This window comes from Pleurodeles waltl, chromosome 2_1 (assembly GCF_031143425.1).
Source record: "Pleurodeles waltl isolate 20211129_DDA chromosome 2_1, aPleWal1.hap1.20221129, whole genome shotgun sequence".
NCBI classification, from domain to species: Eukaryota; Metazoa; Chordata; class Amphibia; order Caudata; family Salamandridae; genus Pleurodeles; species Pleurodeles waltl.
The window spans coordinates 47207963-47225834 of record NC_090438.1 but is presented as its reverse complement, the minus strand read 5'-3'; the positions used below and the strand labels follow the sequence as shown (position 1 = coordinate 47225834).

The 17872-nt window shown below is 44.1% G+C and overlaps 1 protein-coding gene across 1 annotated transcript in view; it reads left to right on the top strand.

Moving 5' to 3' along the window:
* The window catches only part of LOC138261080 (uncharacterized), a 64836-nt gene extending 47394 nt beyond the window's left edge, over positions 1–17442 (top strand). Inside the window, exons 7-8 of the mRNA XM_069209710.1 lie at positions 6904–7036; positions 16496–17442. Coding sequence (XP_069065811.1) covers positions 6904–7036; positions 16496–16649 — 287 coding nt within the window. The 3' untranslated portion in view covers positions 16650–17442. The remainder of the gene's footprint in view (positions 1–6903; positions 7037–16495) is intronic.
* Positions 17443–17872: the final 430 nt, after the last annotated feature.

The following is a 17872-nucleotide window of genomic DNA, read 5'->3' as shown; positions in this document are numbered from 1 at the left end:
TGCAACAGAATAAGGCCCAAAACTTGTAGAGATAGAGGGGAATAGCACAACGAGTTGATAAGGACATATTCTTCTTTTATACATCTTTAGGCTGACTCTGCTTTGGGGACCCACACAAGTGAGGTGTCATTTTACTTGGGAGACTGAGGGGAACGCTGGGGAGTAGGAATTTTGTGCTGGAGCGGTGATCGTACAAACAAAAGTCAGGAAAATATGCTTTTTTAAGCAAATGTTGAGGTTTGCAGAGGAGTCTGGGTAAGAAAATGTTGGGGGATCCACGCAAGCCACACCTCCCTGGACTCCTTGGGGTGTCTAGTTAAAAAAAATGTCTGGGTTTGGTAGGTTTCCCTAGATGAAGGCCAAACCCAGGACCAAAAACATAGGTGCCCCCTCCCCCCCCAAACACAGGTAGTTTTGTGATATATCATTTTGATGTGTCCACATACGTCTGATGTGCCCAACACTAAAATTGTGAAAAGAAACGCACTTAGGTTATGTGAAAAAGACCCCTCACCCACCAACCAAGTTGGTGGCATGCTTCATCATCGGGGTCCCACCTGAGACACCTAGCGTGTCTCAAGTGTGCTTTGACGCCTGATTACAGCGGAGCAGGTTTTGTCATTTGTACCACACATACTGGTTGGATTTGGCACGAGGGTGAGTGATGGTTCAGTAGATCAAATTTTATTAACCAGAGATTTCACAAAAGTGAAATGCACTGGTAATAACTGAAAGGCCCAAAAACTGAACCAATGACTCACAGCTCGTGAGCTGTAAAGCCACGGCAAGGCACCAACCGCTTTACAGTCCATTCACACACCTTTCATACATGACATGCACAAGACCATTCACGCCGCCAGCCACGGGCCCAGCACATTACAACACTCGCATCGACAGACAGCGCCAGTCAAGGGCCCATCACTTTCATACACCCACATGCCTGATACAGCAATCACACCAGCTGATGAGTGTGTGGACTGGCGTTTGGCTGGCACCGCTAGCCAAGCGCCACCCCACCCATACCGCCAGCCAAGCGCCACCCCACCCATACTGTAAGCCAAGCGCCACCCCACCCATACCGCCACCCCACGTACACAGCCATCACTTTTTTTGTTGTTGTTTATAAACAACAAAGAAACCACTAACTACTTATAAAATAAGTAGAAAACTACAAACACAAAAGCTCTAACTAAATACATGACAGTAATGCCAACCGTGAAACCGAACATATGAAAATATAAAATAGGCAGTTTACGCTCACTGTATTTGCCAAAAGTTTTTCTTTCTGTGGTAACTTCTAAAACAGCCGGGCACACACAGCCCAGGCTTTGAAGGGCATTCGGGTCAGTACATCCGGCTCTCCCTTCGGATTGATCTCGGGGAACATACTCTACATTTCTTTGTGGGCAAGTCTTTTTTGGGAGTGGGAGGAATGTGATCTGGAAAGTGGCGATCTTTCAATCTAGCCACATCCTCCACCATTTCTACTCTAGGAACTCTGGCCTGTTCCACCACAATAAGGCTCTCTATCACTGACTCCTGAAATTTAACAAATGTCATCCTTGACTCAGGTGAACAATCCTTGAACACAATAAAACATTAAAAGTTGCCAAATGAAATAAATGTAGGGCTAACTTTTTATACCACACATAAGACTTACGAAGAGCAGTGTAAGGTTCCAACCTCTGATCTACTCTATCAACACCACCCAGGTGCCTATTGTAGTCCAAAATGCACGCAGGTTTGCGCACTTCCGCAACCTGACCCCAAACAGTCACAGGGGAAGTACTCTCATCATGGATGGTAGATAGCATGTATACATCCCTCCTGTCTGAAAACTTCAGAGCTAGCAGCTCATTATTCTGCAAGGCACTGCACTGTCCCCTCTCAAGTTTTTTACAGACAAGCTCCCTTGGATAGCCTTTCCGGTTAGAACGGATTGTGCCACAAGCAACAGTGTCCACTCTGAACAACTCCTTGAACAACTGCACTCCAGTGTAGAAATTATCTACATACAAATGGTGACCTTTGTTAAACAGTCGTCTACCAAGTTCCCACACAATTTTTTCGCTAACTCCAAAAGTGCCCGGACAACCAGGAGGGTCAATACTGGAATCCCTACCAGTGTAGACCCGGAAATTATACACATATCCAGTACTGCTTTCTGACAGCATATACAATTTAATCCCATACCGTGCCCTCTTACTAGGAATGTACTGCTTAAAAATTAAACGCCCCTTGAAAAGGACCAAAGACTCGTCCACACTTATCTCTTTGCCTGGAACATAGACCTCTGAAAACCGATCTACAAAATGATCAAGGACAGGCCTAATCTTAAAAAGATGGTCACAATCAGGGTGATCTCGTGGCAAGGCTAAAGCATTGTCTACAAAATGCAGCATACGAAGAAGAAGCAAATACCGATTACGTGTCATAGTTGCAGGAAATATAGCCGTTGCCATCAAGGGACTAGTAGACCAATAAGTAGCAGGTGACGGCTTCCTGATCAACCCCATCAAAAAAGTCAAACCTAAAAACGTTTTCATCTCTTCCAGATATGTGGGAACCCACTGAGTAGCTCTAGACTGAGGCTTAAGTCTGGCAGCGTTGTCCCGCAAATATTGCTCTGCATACAAATTAGTCTGCTCCACAATCTCTTTCAAAAATACATCCATAAACACAACTGAAAGAAATGGACAGGCAAAACGTTTTCCGTATTGACTGTACACCCTGAGAGACCAGTAAATGCAGGTAACTGTGGCTGCTCCATGTTTGTGGCAATCCAGGTGTCAGGTCTTCTAATGGGAAACCCTTCAGCCCCAGGCTGCTGCACTCTTGGCACATCAATGTCCTCCTCTAACACAGGCCCTTCATCTACACTGAGAGTAGCTTCCTCATCAGAAGAATACTCTCGGACAGAAAACTCACTGCCAGAATCTCTCACTTCCTCCTCTGCCTCAGATGCAGAGTCAGTCTCGTAGTCATGTTCTGAAGACAACTCAAAGAGCATGCCAACAACCTGCTGAGCGGTCATTCTGCGGCTAGCCATGATCCTAACAACAAATGGATTGCCAACAACAACTAGCACTAAAATAAGTAATAAACAAAGTGTAGCTTTATCACAAAGAGTTATGTACTAAAAACCTATACCACTCACGTGCCTGAAAAAGCTACTCACCAGCAACTACTCTGCACAGACACAGCAATCACCAATGATATTCCACTAAAAAGAAAAAAGAAAATTAGACATAAGACAACACAAATATCATTGTGCTCAAATCTAAGGACAATTTCACACACAATACTGCATTTAGTACACCACCTACAAACATGTCATTCATGCATGTCAACAATACTCCTTTGGAGTAAATTGCTTTCACTTACCTTAAACATGCAACTATGCAACCCGCAGGACAACTACTGCCAAAACCGCAAGGATCCACAGCAAAGGAAGCAAAAGCTTCGAACTAGAACAAAAAGAAGAAATAAACTGTTATAATCACAAATACAAATACTTCGCCAGTTGACAAACACCCCACCAGCAAGAACTTAGAAATTGTCCCTGGTGCCTAAGTGGCTTCTGCCCCACTAGGAGGCAGATGGGCCTAAAAAAAAAATAGGCTGATCTGCCCCCAAGGGGGGTGACCCTTGCCAAATGCCCCCCCCACACACACACACACACACAGGATCCCTGGTGCCTAAGTGGATTCTGCCCCCTTTGGGGGCAGATGGGCGTAAAAAAATTGGCCGATCTGTCCCCAAGGAGGGCAGAAATGGCCAAACAGCTCTGTGCCCACTTTAGGGGGTGACCCTTGCCAAAGGGGGCAAACGGGGGGGCACCCCCAGCACTAAACAAAAAAAAAAAAAACCCTGCCGTATTTGTGGTTTCTGCCCTCCTTGGCCTAGCCAATACGAAATTTCCCCCCTTTGGCCTATCTACCCCCATATCCCCAGGGGGAGCCGTAAAATATAAAATAATTATTGCCCCCAGGGCAGCGACCCTTGCCTAAGGGGTCTCTGCCCTACAACAAAGAAAATAATTTCCCTGATGTCTAGTGGTTTTCGCAAAGAGAACCCCCCCCCCCCCCCCCCGGGGACAGATCGGCCCAAAAATTGGCCGATCTGCCCCCGGGGGTGGGGGGGGCAAAATAAGAAAAGAAATTAGCCCCCAATGGGAGCGAGCCTTGCCCAAGGGGTCGCTCCCAATAATGTGCACAATAACTAACATCGCTGGTGTCTAGGGGTTTTTCGCCCCCCCCTGGGGGCAGATCGGGTGAACAATCCGACGATCTGCCCCTGGGGGGGGGCGAAAAAGGAAAAAAATGCCCCCCAGTGGGAGCGACCCCCTTGACAAAGGCTGTGCAATCAGCCGAAACGCGTTCTGAATTGGAAGGATTGATGGGCACTACTATGATATATTGCTGCATGATTGAATAAATTATATTTCATCCCAATTCGAGTGCAGGCGTTTCTCTGGAGAGAGAGAAATGAAGTGTTTATGTTTAAAGCGCAATGGCGGTAGCCCTTCACCCTGCACCACCAGCGATTTGGCAGTACACGGCCAACCGCAAGTTTAGTGTTTTAATGTTTGTATATGTGTGTATGTATATGTGTGTGTGTGTGTGTATGTATATATGTATGTGTATGTATATGTGTACATATTTATGTGTGTGTGTATGTACATATGTGTGTGTATGTATATGTGTACATATTTATGTGTGTGTGTATGTACATATGTGTGAAGACACACAGGAACAGTTGCACAAATATATTAACAGAAACGGTCTTCCTCCCAACGCGTTTCAGCCGTAGCCTTGTTCACGGATGGGGGAGATTAGCATACACCAAAATTAAATACCCAAAACTAAACATAAAAAAGGGACTCAATAACAATCAGTACATCTGTTAGTTTGAAAACGGTGGGTGCCATCTTGTAATGGTTTGTGGAACAGTTATCCCTTCGACCTCGTATTAAACAAACACATGGGGGTTATTACAACTTTGGAGGAGGTGTTAATCCGTCCCAAATGTGACGGATATACCACCAGCCGTATTACGAGTTCCATAGGATATAATGGACTCGTAATACGGCTGGTGGTATATCCGTCACTTTATCGTCAGTTTTGGGACGGATTAACACCTCCTCCGAAGTTGTAATAACCCCCATAATCTTCTTTCAATATATAGCAAACATCTTATATAATATAAATTTCTTGTGTGCTATACAATATATATATTTAGGATCCAATTATAATGAATACTTAAACATATATTGTTTTATCTTTCCAGTAATAATTGAATCCAAATAAATACCAAGTCAATGTGACCAACATACCATAATATTTTAGTGCCCCACCTAAATATATACATAGTCACACAAACCCCCAAACAAACCCTAAAATACAATGTAAAATCTTATATACACCAACAATAACCCACAGTTCAAATATGTGTATGTATTATGCAGTACTGCAAAATTTTTATAGTTGTTTACACAATTATTTTGGGAGCTGCGTAGACTGCTTCAGTGTACTTTGCAGTCGTTCAGATCACTACAATTCTAAGCTGGACAGTGAATGAGTAGGGGGGATACAGGTGAGCAGTGGAATCTTCCCCAATGAACAGGGTATCCAGTAGAGGTTTGATCAGCAGCACTGATCAGAGTGCATGTAAATACCCTATCTTACAGAAAGAAGTAGGCTCACAACAGGCTAAGCTGTCAGAATGTGCACGTTCATGTGTTCAGGGGCAGAAATAAAGTACAGTTGAAACCTCCCTCCCTTCCCAGAAAGCTTTGTGGGGCTAGCAGCCCTGTTCATTCTTCCCATTCTTCTCATCAATGATTGCCAGGGTCTCTCGTCTGACAGGCTTTCTTGAATGATGGCTGTTCCCCTGGTTGAGCATCCCTACTGAAAGGTGTTTCTTTGAATTCCTGATCCAATGCTCAGTTAGTTTTCTGAATGACCAGCCCAAAGGGCGACTGGTTCTCGGAATTCCACGTCCTGAGGTTGGTTTGGTCTCTGAATGTCCGGCCCTTTCCTTAGCTCGTTCTCTGATTATCCGGCTCGGAGGTCGTCTGGGTCTCTGACTGCTCTGCCCTAAGGCAGGTCCTCTGAATTTCTGACTCTGACTTCATGAGCTTGGCTGCTCCAGAGTTCTGCTACAAAGATTATGGGGATCGCTGAAGATCTGTGGGACTCTTGAGATCACATTTAGAAATATGAGTGTTTATCCTGAAAAAATACACTACTAGCTGAAATAAACAGACTTCAAGTGTCAAATCTGGGGCAGATCATGGAGGCCTGGATCATTTTGGCTTAGAACAGAGGGACAAACCCTACTTAGCACCTTTTGGTGTCCATTACATTTGTGATGATCGTGGCCTAACTGCAAAAAATGGCTAAGATTTTCATTTTCAGATGAGAGCAACATGAATCTTACTACCACATTCACCAACCCAAATACCAATCTTTGTTTTGTCCTCCGTTGTCCTATTTCACTAGTAACTCCAGATACATTGGGCCATCTACAACCGCTGCTGCATGGCTGATCACTACCATCAGAGATGTCATCTGTCCAGTATTTTGACCTCTTGCTACTCTCTCCATAGAGTCTCTGGTTGTTAGTACCGTTTTGCCCTCTAGAATGGATTATTTGAATGCAGTCTACTCGGGGCTTAGAATTTAGTTTGGGGCTCCAACCTTTCCTTTCCCCTTTTGCTGCAGCCAAGCCCTTTGGCTTCCAGGCACTTGCAGATGAATCTTTCCTTAAAACAAACTGTATTGCATTTGTAAAATTAATCTGCGTCTTTTTAAAGTATGGAGTAAGCAGTACATTTTTCTCACTAGTTTAACTTTTTATGAACATTTCTGATGACTACTGCATTTCTTGCTTCTACTTCAGGTGATGTGAAGCATTTAGCAGAAAGTACAGAGGTTCTTGCAGCCAAATACTGGCCTTCCAGGGAAATAGCTAAAGATCTGAACACTATTTGTGCAGCATCAGCCGCCCGCACTGGACAACTGGAAAACACCAGGTAACTTAAAAAATGTGACTTTTAGAACTGAATTTGTTCTTCACCATTATGTGTTCATCTTGTGAGGCCTTGTATCTGGCTTGTGGGGCAGCCAGTGGTTTCTGAGCTGAGCGTATGATGGGTTCTGTGGGGGTCCACGGTTTCTGGGCAGTATCTTAGGTGGGCGGGTTCTGTGGCAATCTGTTTTTTGGGCAGTGGCAGTGGTGAGTGCTGTTGTTTACTACTGGAGTACCAGGGCCTCAAGTACTGTTGTACTGCAATTGCAAAACCAAGGCCCTCCTTTTGTACATTTTTCTGTCCAAGAGTAGCAGGTCCAGTGGCCAAGCACCTATTCCAAAGGATGGCACAAAGTTTGAGACGCAGGTGCAGAATGGCAAAAATAATAATAAGTAGGGCTCCTATTTTTCTGTTTTTACTGATTGTTACATATAATTACAGACAGAAAACTATTTTTTCCTGTCTGTATTTAGTTTTAAATACAGAAAAATACGCAAAATAGGTATTTTTGAATGTTTTTTTTCCTACTGTCAATCATGAGTGCCAGGTCAGTTGCGGCTACAGATTGAGAGGAGGAGAGATGAAAAAACACAATAGATTTCCTAATTAAGATTAATTAAGTGCAGATCCACATTCTTCAGGCCAACAAGGCACTCTTGGGTAAGTTCAGGCCTGCAAGGTCATCACGGTTGTTGAGTGGCTCCTGTCAGGTGCCTGCCCCCTCCTCACATTGGGCACTAGAGCTTCTTCCAGAGTACATGGCCTGACCCCTGCACCTTCCCACTCCCATTCTTGGAGGCTCAAACTATTCTCCCTCCTACCTGATCTAACTCCTCACTGTTCTAGGATAATGGGAAGCTCTAGTAGATAGGCACGCCTCCCACCTTCCTGGAAGCTTCTGTAGGTTTCATACTCTACTGCTGAGGCTCCTCATCCTACTAGGTTGTGGATTACAGTTCCTGTGCATCATATTCATGCAGCAGTTTCTCACTCCTATATACATCTGCCTCCCTTATGCGAATTGAATGTCCTCAGACTTGTGAAGCCTAAAGTCTGCCGCCCAGCTACTCTATATGGGCTAATGAACAATTTGTTCAAGAATTGACGGGTGATGCTGGGATGGCTACATCAACTTCGGTCTGCCTGTTCCTGTGCTTTTGGGGGGCTAAGACACAGTGTAGGTGCACTCTTTGGACAGCAGAGACTAGGTTGAATATCAAGGAAAATCACAGAAGACTTCTGTGGACTCCCAGGTTTTCATGTTCAAAAACACATGAGAGGCCAGGCAAAGTTTAACTTGGCCAGAGCGGTACAACACTCACAGCCATGCAAGAACCTTTTGACTCTATACAAATTTGTAATGCTGTTCTACTTCATCTGCTAATACATGCATGGGCTGCTTTTGTCCTTACATCCCAGCCCCATTTGTCTTACAAATAGGAGTCCTGTCACTGAGAGCACAGGTCTCAGAGCCCCTTGAGGTTTCAAGCAGCCTAGCCCTCTAAGCTGACTCCCAGACACCACGTTTTGACTCCTGCTTGCTCTGGTCACATCATTTCTAATCTTGTCTATTCTTTTTTAGAAATCCCTTGGTTTTTTACAATCCCAGATCATTCCCCAGTCATGTCATGTATCCTGATTCTTCCCCGGTGCAGTCTGGCAAGGGATCTCCGAACATGCGTTCCATCGGAGAACAGCTGCCTCCTGACTTTCATGGATATCTAAAGTAGATTGCTGCACTCAATTTGTAACTGTCTCTTTCTGTGATGGGTCTTCTCATCGGTGGACCTGTTTATATTTGTGGGATAACCAGTTCCGATTGCGTGTGCCCTGGATGGATCGGAGACATACAGCCAGCCTCCTGTAGCCAAGAGTTTACAAGTTACAGAGATGCTGGCCATACACAATTCAACTTTTGGCCAACTGTTTCTCATTGGTCATCGCCCCTTTCCTCGTCTCTATGGGGACCTTTTAATTCAGCAATCGGGACTGGTACTCCATCCCTCCCCTCGCTTACTGATCTTGTTTGCTTGTTGCCTCAAGTGCTCGCTTAGAGCCACATTTTCCCATCTTAGAGCAACGTAGCCAACTTCAGGACAGACATATATTCTTCTACCAAAAGGCAGTATCACAGAAAGTGGCTGCACCCCTGTCACTGGTTTTAGGGTAGAGAAGGAATTCCTCTTACCCTTTCCTTGGGCCATATTATTTTGTATTTTTCCCACTTCACTGAGGTGTAGAATATGGCTAGTGAATATTATGGATTTATAGGAATTTATGTGTATTTCCCATCACAACACTGAATTAAGTATTATTTGCACGGACTGTTAGGTTGTTTTTGTTTATGGTCTCATCTAGCTTGACAAGTGTATTTTAGTTTGATTCTTCTAGCCTACAAAACCATTGAAACCCTGAATTTAAAGTAATATTGAAATAGTGTCGGAGCGACCCCACATAGATCCTCACAAGTATAAAGTGTCATAGTGATACAGCCTTCATATTTTTTTTTTGCAGTTTTTTCTTTAGCATGAACATGGCCAGGGGCACTGGAGCGCTTTGTGTGAGCAGTAGACTACATTACACAAGCAAAACTTAATTTTTTAGGCACTGTAAGCTTAAGTGAGATTTGCAGAGAATTGTAAGATGTTAAGCCAATGCCAGGACTCAAACCTGGTTTCCCAGTTTCAAAAATGGCAGCGCTTTTGCAATCCCTAACTTGATGTTCAGAGGGTTCTTCACTTTTATCTGGATCCTACAGGAGGCTCCGCGCCTTGACTTGCTTTGTCATTGATAGAGGCTCCTCACCCTAGAAGCAGAATTCTAAGTAATCTTCAACTTCCCAAGATGTTTCTGACATCCTGAAATGCAGATTTCTAAATAATCTTTAGTTTCCCAAGATGTTTCCAACATCCTGAAATGTTAAACAGATTTCTAAATAATCTCTAGTTTCTCAAGATGTTTCTGACATCTTGAAATGCGGATTTCTAAACCATCTATAGCTTCCCAAGATGTTTCTGACATCCTGAAATGCAGATTTCTAAATAATCTTTAGTTTCCCAAGATGTTTCCAACATCCTGAAATGTTAAACAGATTTCTAAATAATCTCTAGTTTCTCAAGATGTTTCTGACATCTTGAAATGCGGATTTCTAAACCATCTATAGCTTCCCAAGATGTTTCTGACATCCTGAAATGCGGATTTCTAAATAATCTCTAGTCTCCCAAGATGTTTCTGACATCCTGAAATGCGGATTTCCAAACAATCTATAGCTTCCCAAGGTGTTTCTGACATCCTGAAATGCAGATTTCTAAATATTCTCTAGCTTCCCAAGATGTTTCCAACATCCTGAAATTTTAAACAGATTTCTAAATAATCTTTAGTTTCCCATGATGTTTCTGACATCCTGAAATACGGATTTCTGAAAAAAAAATCTCTAGCTTCCGAAAATGTTTTCGACATCCTGAAATGTTAAAGACATTTCTAAATAATCTCTAGCTTCCCAGGATAATTTCTGACATCCTGAAATGCCGATATCTAAATAATCTCTAGCTTCGGAGGAGGTCTTCGACATCCTGAAATTTTACTCGGTGTAGTGCCTCACATCTTGTCGGAGCCTATAGTGTTGCCTGACTTTTCAGGGTTCTAGACACAGCAGCACTGGAGCTGGGGGTACAGTAGGTGATTCAGCACCCCAGCTATCCTTGAAGCTGTTGCCAGAGAGTTTGAGCAATAAATTACCTGTTATTTTTCTCGCTGATTTTGCTGTGTCAAAGGCAATCTGACAAACGTCAGGCAGTCTTTTCTAATAATATCCACCTATGAGATCTTTCACCCTGAATGTCTTTTTTTTTTTCCTCTGACCTTTTCTGACTGTAAAGGAGAGAATGTTGTAACTTGAACCTCGTGGCACTGGTATTCGAAGCACGGAAGCAGGGTACAGATTGCTGAAGATTTTTTAAACACATATGCTATGAGCTACACTTGTTTAGGAAATGCTTAATTTTTCTATAAATTGCATGGGATGTACGAAAGAGGCGCATTGCCCCATAATTCAGACGAGTAATAAATATTTTAGAGTTGAAAGCAACCCCAAAAATATTAATTAGAGGGTATGTGATGTGATGCCTGCAAGGTTCAAACTGGTTTTAAATATTATTCCCCTTTTTAAATGGGACCTATTTTTTAACCTAACATATTGGGAACTCCCTAAAAATTACTGATTACCGTGCAAATATTAAATATGATCTGAAACCTGCTTTCCACAAATATTACTGCTTAAGCGTGAACATGCCCCATTCATACCAGCAAAGCAATGCTGAATCAAAACAATACTGATTTGGAAGTTGCAGCCTACCAGAAGAGCTTTTTGGCATTTCCTCCAAACTTATGGACTCATTACAAGTGGCCCAGGAAATAGGCCTGTGTTTGCCCACTTCCTGGAGAGGTGGGGAAAATCCAAACTCCATTAAGAAGCGAGGCATTACCCCTGAATCCGTAATTCCAGGTCTGATTCCCCAAGTAATTCCTCACTTTGCCCACAACTTTCACTGTGAGATTGTAGCTGCTTTTAGCATCCACAATCTCCTTATGAAAATAAACAGTTGCAGATCTCATAATTCTGATGGGGCCAGAAACTGCTGTTTATGCCCTCGCGGGGATTAAAGGGCCACTCCAAAGGATGGCCTTAGTGCCATTCTCTAAATAAGTACAAGTGCTTCCTTCTAATTTTCTGATCTTGGAAACGCCCCCTTCGTTTCAGTATGTTGCACGTCACAATATGTTTTAGACCTATGGTATTCATCTTTTCCCTGTTTGAAATTGTGTGACCTACATGCAGGAGGGAGGTGCATTAACCCACCAGGCTACTGTACCATTTACAAACGCTCACCTACTGGTCAAGAGTTTGCCCTTCAGCCATCAGGGGCCTGGCTTGGGCAGTAAGATTGGGGTGAGTTGGGGCTTCAGATTTTCCAACTATCACACTGGCAAATGTTGTTAAAAAAAACATAAGACAAGCGGGGCACATGAGAGGGGCTGAAGGTGCAGTGGAAAGGGGGCTGAGTGCGGATTGGTAGGGGCACAAAGTGAGAGAAAACAATATTTTGTGAAATAACTAACATTTTGTAGGACTTTGAAAACAGTGTGCTTTTTGTGTATAGTTTTTTTGTCCCTGTGGATGTAAAAAATCCTGGTGAAATCCGAGAAACAGCTCCCCATACCCGATAGAAAGCACCTGTGCCCAATTATTTAGTTAAAAAATGCACTTATTGAGGGGGTTGTAACATCCCAGCCCCCCCTACGCATCTGTCAATCATGCGTTTTAGATAGTCTGAGTTATTTGCCATAAATAGTCAGAAAAATAGCTCTTCTAAAAAACTACACAAAGCCAAGTGATGCAAAAGGAAAAACCTAGCCACTTGCAAGTATTTGGTTAATGTAAATTAGAGACATTTAAGACTACGAATTTAAGAAAAATAAGTAACACAACCAAGTAAGAAGTACTCGGTGGCCACAAGTCCCCCAGTTTCATTAGAAATACATGTCAGAATCTCAAGCATAGATCATTCATTCCATGCTAAAAGCTGACTATTGAATTAATGTGCCTTTGTCTTCTCTTGATAAAGAGATGCAGAGGCGTTGTTGGTTGTTGCTTGGAAGACTATGATCATCTCATCTTACAGCTACATGGTCTGCACCTTTCTTCCAGAAACCCTTGGTAGGCCGCAGCAGAGCCCTGAGGGGAGGGTGCTTCCAAGCATAGGCCCTGAGCTGGTATCCGCTTTATCCACGTTTGGTAGAGTCATTGATCTGATTTCCAGATTGTTTGAAAATCAGCAGAACACTTAGCACTAGGTTTCCACCACTGGGTTTCTCTTGGAATGGAAGGATCCCCTGCATGGCTTGGAAGAGCCTTGCGTCAACGTCAGCAATGTAACATTAAACTAGCATGTGCATTCTGTTGTGAAGCAGCCAGCATAAGATGTCTGTTAGTCATTTACACCTCAGTGCGCTCAAGGAATAGATGGACCGATGAAGCAGTGTTTGAGCTAAGTTCAGATAACCATTTTGGCTCTAATGTGCCAAGCGTGTGCCTTTCCAAACGTATGTCCTCTTAGGGATAACTTGCTTCCTTGCACTAAGTGCTGCTCCTGAATAAAAGTATACATCAGGGCTGTGGGAACCAGCCATGGCCCCTTCGGACATTGCGGAATCTGCTTACCTAGGTCCTAAACTGTGCCCTTTGTGGATTGTGCCTTAATACTATGATGCTTGGAGGCCCTGGAGAAAGGATGCTGGATGTGCCCTGTCTGTGGACATCTGCTGAATGTCCTGGCTATGCAAGCGTCTTCTGGCCTAACTTTGGAAGAGAGGTGCCTAGAGGAGGGTGAATGTGTCAAACTTCATTACTCTGGGCCCAATTCACAAAGTTAAACTTAGACCAAAAGTCCTAAGTGTAGACCAAAAGTTTAACTTAGACCAAAAGTGTAACTTTACTAATAGAAAAGTTAGACTTGAGGTCTAAACTTGGACTTCAGATCTAAACTTAGACTTTTGGTCTAAGTTCACCTTTGTGTATCAGGCCCTCTGTATTTTTTTGCTTGAGTCTGCCAACTGTACACTTATCCCCTAGTTTCAGAAGTTTCTGTCATGAGTTATGTGTCCCTAAGTTTGATTCTACCAACAGGCAGGTGGAGAGGTGAAGACAAGGAGGTAGAGAAACAGAGAGCACATAAGACACAATGCAAAGTGAGGTACTAACATTACACAGAGGTCGGTCGTCCCAGAACAGCCACCGGTGGGTCCTTTCTTCAGACCAGCAGAGCGAGAACAGGGGGCAGAAAGAACAGGGGCAGGCAGACACAAGAAGCTTACACAGGAAACCAGTTGCTGGACTGAAAATAATTTGCAGGGAAAACAGAATACACAAAATGCCAAAGAAGGCCCCAACAATAATTGAGACGCGCGACAACCAAAGTCAGGCCACCGAATATACAAAAGTGCTAAAAGGATGTTGTAGACTTAGCAAGTGATCATATGGCCGCAGAAAAAGAGGTAGGACGAGCAAAGGGTTAATCACCACGAAAGAAGAGTATTTAAGTTTCCCTGTGATTTGAAGGAGCCATCATGTGAGTGGTGTCACAGTACCTGGGCAGGCATCATCAGACCAGGGATGCTGGTACGTAGCGATTGTTAGAGAAGCAGGACTACGGAAAGAGAATTTAAGGAGAGGTTCTTGGACCTTACCTTGTTTGGATCTATTTGGTGATATTTAAAATACTAATGACATGTTTATTACCGTGTTATGATTTTATTAGGGCTGGGGTTGTTTGGCCTGTCCTCCAGTACCTTCTGTAACACCAATCCTGCTTGACCCCAAGGGTTAGTGGTAAAATATGAGGTCATAAAGTAAACTCACTAGACCAGTGGTTCCCCACGCTTCTTAGAACCCTCCCCCACCGCCAGGTCGCTAGCAATACAATTGTTCATTCATCTCAAGTCCATCCTTTTCAAACTTTGTCAAATTTCTTAGGGCATCCTCCACCTTTATATATTGCTTTTTGTGCTGCTGGTTCAGTTGCGCTCCCCATAGATTTGTCAGAAGAGGTGGCTGGTGTTCAGTTTCCTATGAAATGTTACATGTCTCTTTTCGCACCCACTTCTCCCTCTTGCAAATACTTTTTCGTCAAAGTCTGACATGAGACCTAATCCGCTTGTCTCTGTTGTACTTTCTTCTGCGTCAGTGGCCTGTGTATGGTCCAGCAGTGTCTTCAGTCACTAGATTAGAGAACCTCTCTAACCCTCAGGCATGACCCTCAGTGATTCCTACGTGGAACTCACTATGACAACCTCTACCAGGACTGAGTTCCAGATAATGATGCCCATAGCGCTTTGGGACCATACTAGCGGTAGCAACAGGGGTGGCTCCTCCATAAAGGGCGGAGGAGCATCGCCCCCCTCCCCGCCAGGAGTGGCAGCTGCAAACCTTTTCCACAAAAACAATAATAAACTTTATTTATTATAGTTTTGGGGGGAAATGGGCAGGGCCACAGGGTGACCAGCAATGAGGGGGAGTGCGCATGTATGTTTGGCCAGCCGTCTCGAGCCGTCCATACATAAATGTGCAGTAAGCTCTCTCCAGCCCAGCAACACAGTTGCCGGGTTGGAGAGAGCCTGCACAGACTCCTAGTCTGCCTGGGAGCGCCCTGCTTTGAGCAGCGTCCGGATTGGCCGCAGGGCAGGCTCGGAACCTGTGCCTGCAGCAATAAGGCAGAGGAGACGGAGGAGCAGAGCGGCACGTAGCGTTCAGGTGTTTTTTTTTTTAAATTTAATTCCCTCCTGATCTCCAACCACCCTCCTGCGCGTACCGCCCTACCCCTTCAGCTGCACACAAGCCGCGACTGGGTAGCAAGGTACTACATAAAAGCTAAATACAATCCTAGACCTGGCCTAGCACGCCCTAACTCCCTGTCTTCCTGTATTGAAGGGTGACGGCACCAGGCATGGGAAGCCCCAGACGTCTCTCGCGGTGGTAATACCAGCTCGTCCATAAGTCTAGTTGGTGATGGGAACCAAGATATACAGAAGGTGCTACTCAGTAAAGCCCCCGTAGGCGGTATTGCCAGAGCATCGTCTCAATACTGGCATAGAAGACATCTGTATGTAGTGCGCTTTATGTAAAAGGTTTAAGACTTAACATCTCTATCCCAGCATCCCCTAGAGCAGTGATTCCCAACCTGTGGTCCGGGGACCCATCGGGGTCCGCAAAGCCTCCTCACGGGGGCCACGACTGCTTAGAAAATTAAATAATCTTAACAGATTAGGTCCCCAGCATTAAGTAATGACTCAGTGGGGGGGGTCTCCGGATTCCAATAATGATTCGGTGGGGGTCCCTGGTTCCAGTAATGAAAATTGGGGTCCACCGAAGTCAAAAGGTTGGGAACCACTGCCCTAGAGCAGTGATCTTCAAACTTTTTACCCTCCAAACATTAGGTCCCCCTCCAAATTCTTCACAATTCTTATATTAAAGTGGCAATGTTTAAATATGTCTAGACGTATTTAAGCATTACAGTTAAGCCATGTTACTGTTTTTAAAATGCACTCAAATACCTGATGCCAAACATACTATTCTGGTCAGGCGGCCTTTCTAACCTGTAAAAGTATCCACAGTGTGATTATTAGAAGTGGGAGTGGGGCTGGGGGGGAACTGAAGAGTATTTGGAGTCCATTCAAAGTGGTTTACCGCTACATGTTTTTTTGCAGTTTAAAACAAAGCCTGGTTATCAGCATAATGCTTCTCTTGGCCAGTGCCTGGGGCACCCTATCCCCCCCGGGATCACTTGTGGCCCCCCAGTTTGAAGACCCCTGCCGAGACATTCAACATATGTTCAAGTATCTAATGTGTAATGTTTGTTTTTTAATCTGCTGTTGTAACAGTTGGGCTTTTCACTTGTTTCCTTAAAGGGATTACCTGGTGGGCCTGCAGCAGACCCTAGGTGAGAAGCTGGAGATGTTTGACCTGGTGACGCACGGAGGAGGGTCCCAGTTTGCTAGTTTATTTATTGACTGTATCCTGTCCACCATACAAGAGGAGCTGACCCTCCGGAGGGCCCAGTAGACCTGCAGGTGTTTGTCACCACTCAACACGTCTTCTGACCATGGGTCGGACTTATGGACTTCTGTCAGCCGCAGTCCAAAATAGGGTTCAATGTACAGAACAGCCATATCTGGTCTCTCCACACCACCCTTTTCATCTTTTAATATACATCTAAGGTTTTTTAATTGTTTTGTTTATTTGTTTGATTTTAAATCTTGCTTTTCCACTTTTGCCTCTTGTTTTCTTCCCCCCGTATGAATTTGCCTCCTTTTGATTTGCCCTCTTTCCTGGTGCGAGTAGGTGCTTTCTAGATTTCGGCTAGGAATGGCCTTGCACCTTCTCACTTTGGATTGACACTACACCATGGACATCTCTGGGGGTTGCCACAACTGATGGTTTCTTTCTTAATATTTCATTTTACATGTCAGATGATTTCTTGTAACTCAAGGTCTGCTTTATGATGTTTCTGCATTTGCTGCTATGATCTGCTGCAGTTTTTTGTAATTTTTACCTGATGGAATTAAATAATTTAGGCACAAAGACACCCTTGCCTTAAGTCTACGCAAAGCTGTCCGCATACTATACTTTGAATTTACGGTATATACAAATGTCTTTGTTTCCTCATAGTTCAGACCACCCAGCTTCAGAGAACAGGTTGCTGAAACCTGAAATCATAGTCGCCCCAAAAAGTGGAGGGTCCTGTTATGTCCCCTTGATATTGACTGCAAGAACAGCCTCACCACAGATCTTACCTCAAGGCATGACTTTTCTGCTCATCAATTCACATGTTTCAATAAATGAACCTTCCTTCCTGGTGGAGTGTTTTCATTGATTAATTTGTAATTTTGTTATTTTTAGGCAATTTATATAGTGCAAAGCTAGCTCTCAACACCTCTGACACTTTACTGCAGCTGTAGAAACGCTGCACATAGTGTTGTGTAAGTGGTGGGTGTGGATTACAGACACCTGGGTGTGCTGGGGAGACATTTTTACAGTGGATAATGACACATGTCTATAGTTTGAGGCACAGTGTGAGGCGGAGACTTGCCCAGGCCCACATGATGTTTGCTCAGCCGAAGCCGGGATCATAAACCCTTCGTCCCTGTTCCAGACTCACCTCTGTAGTCTGTGGAGCCCACCTCTTCCTGGGTGCCTCTGGGCTCACACAGGCCTGTTCCTGGCACTCCCCACTTGAAACCTTGAACTTCAGCTTGTGAGTGTTGTACTCATTTGATGTTCTGCTG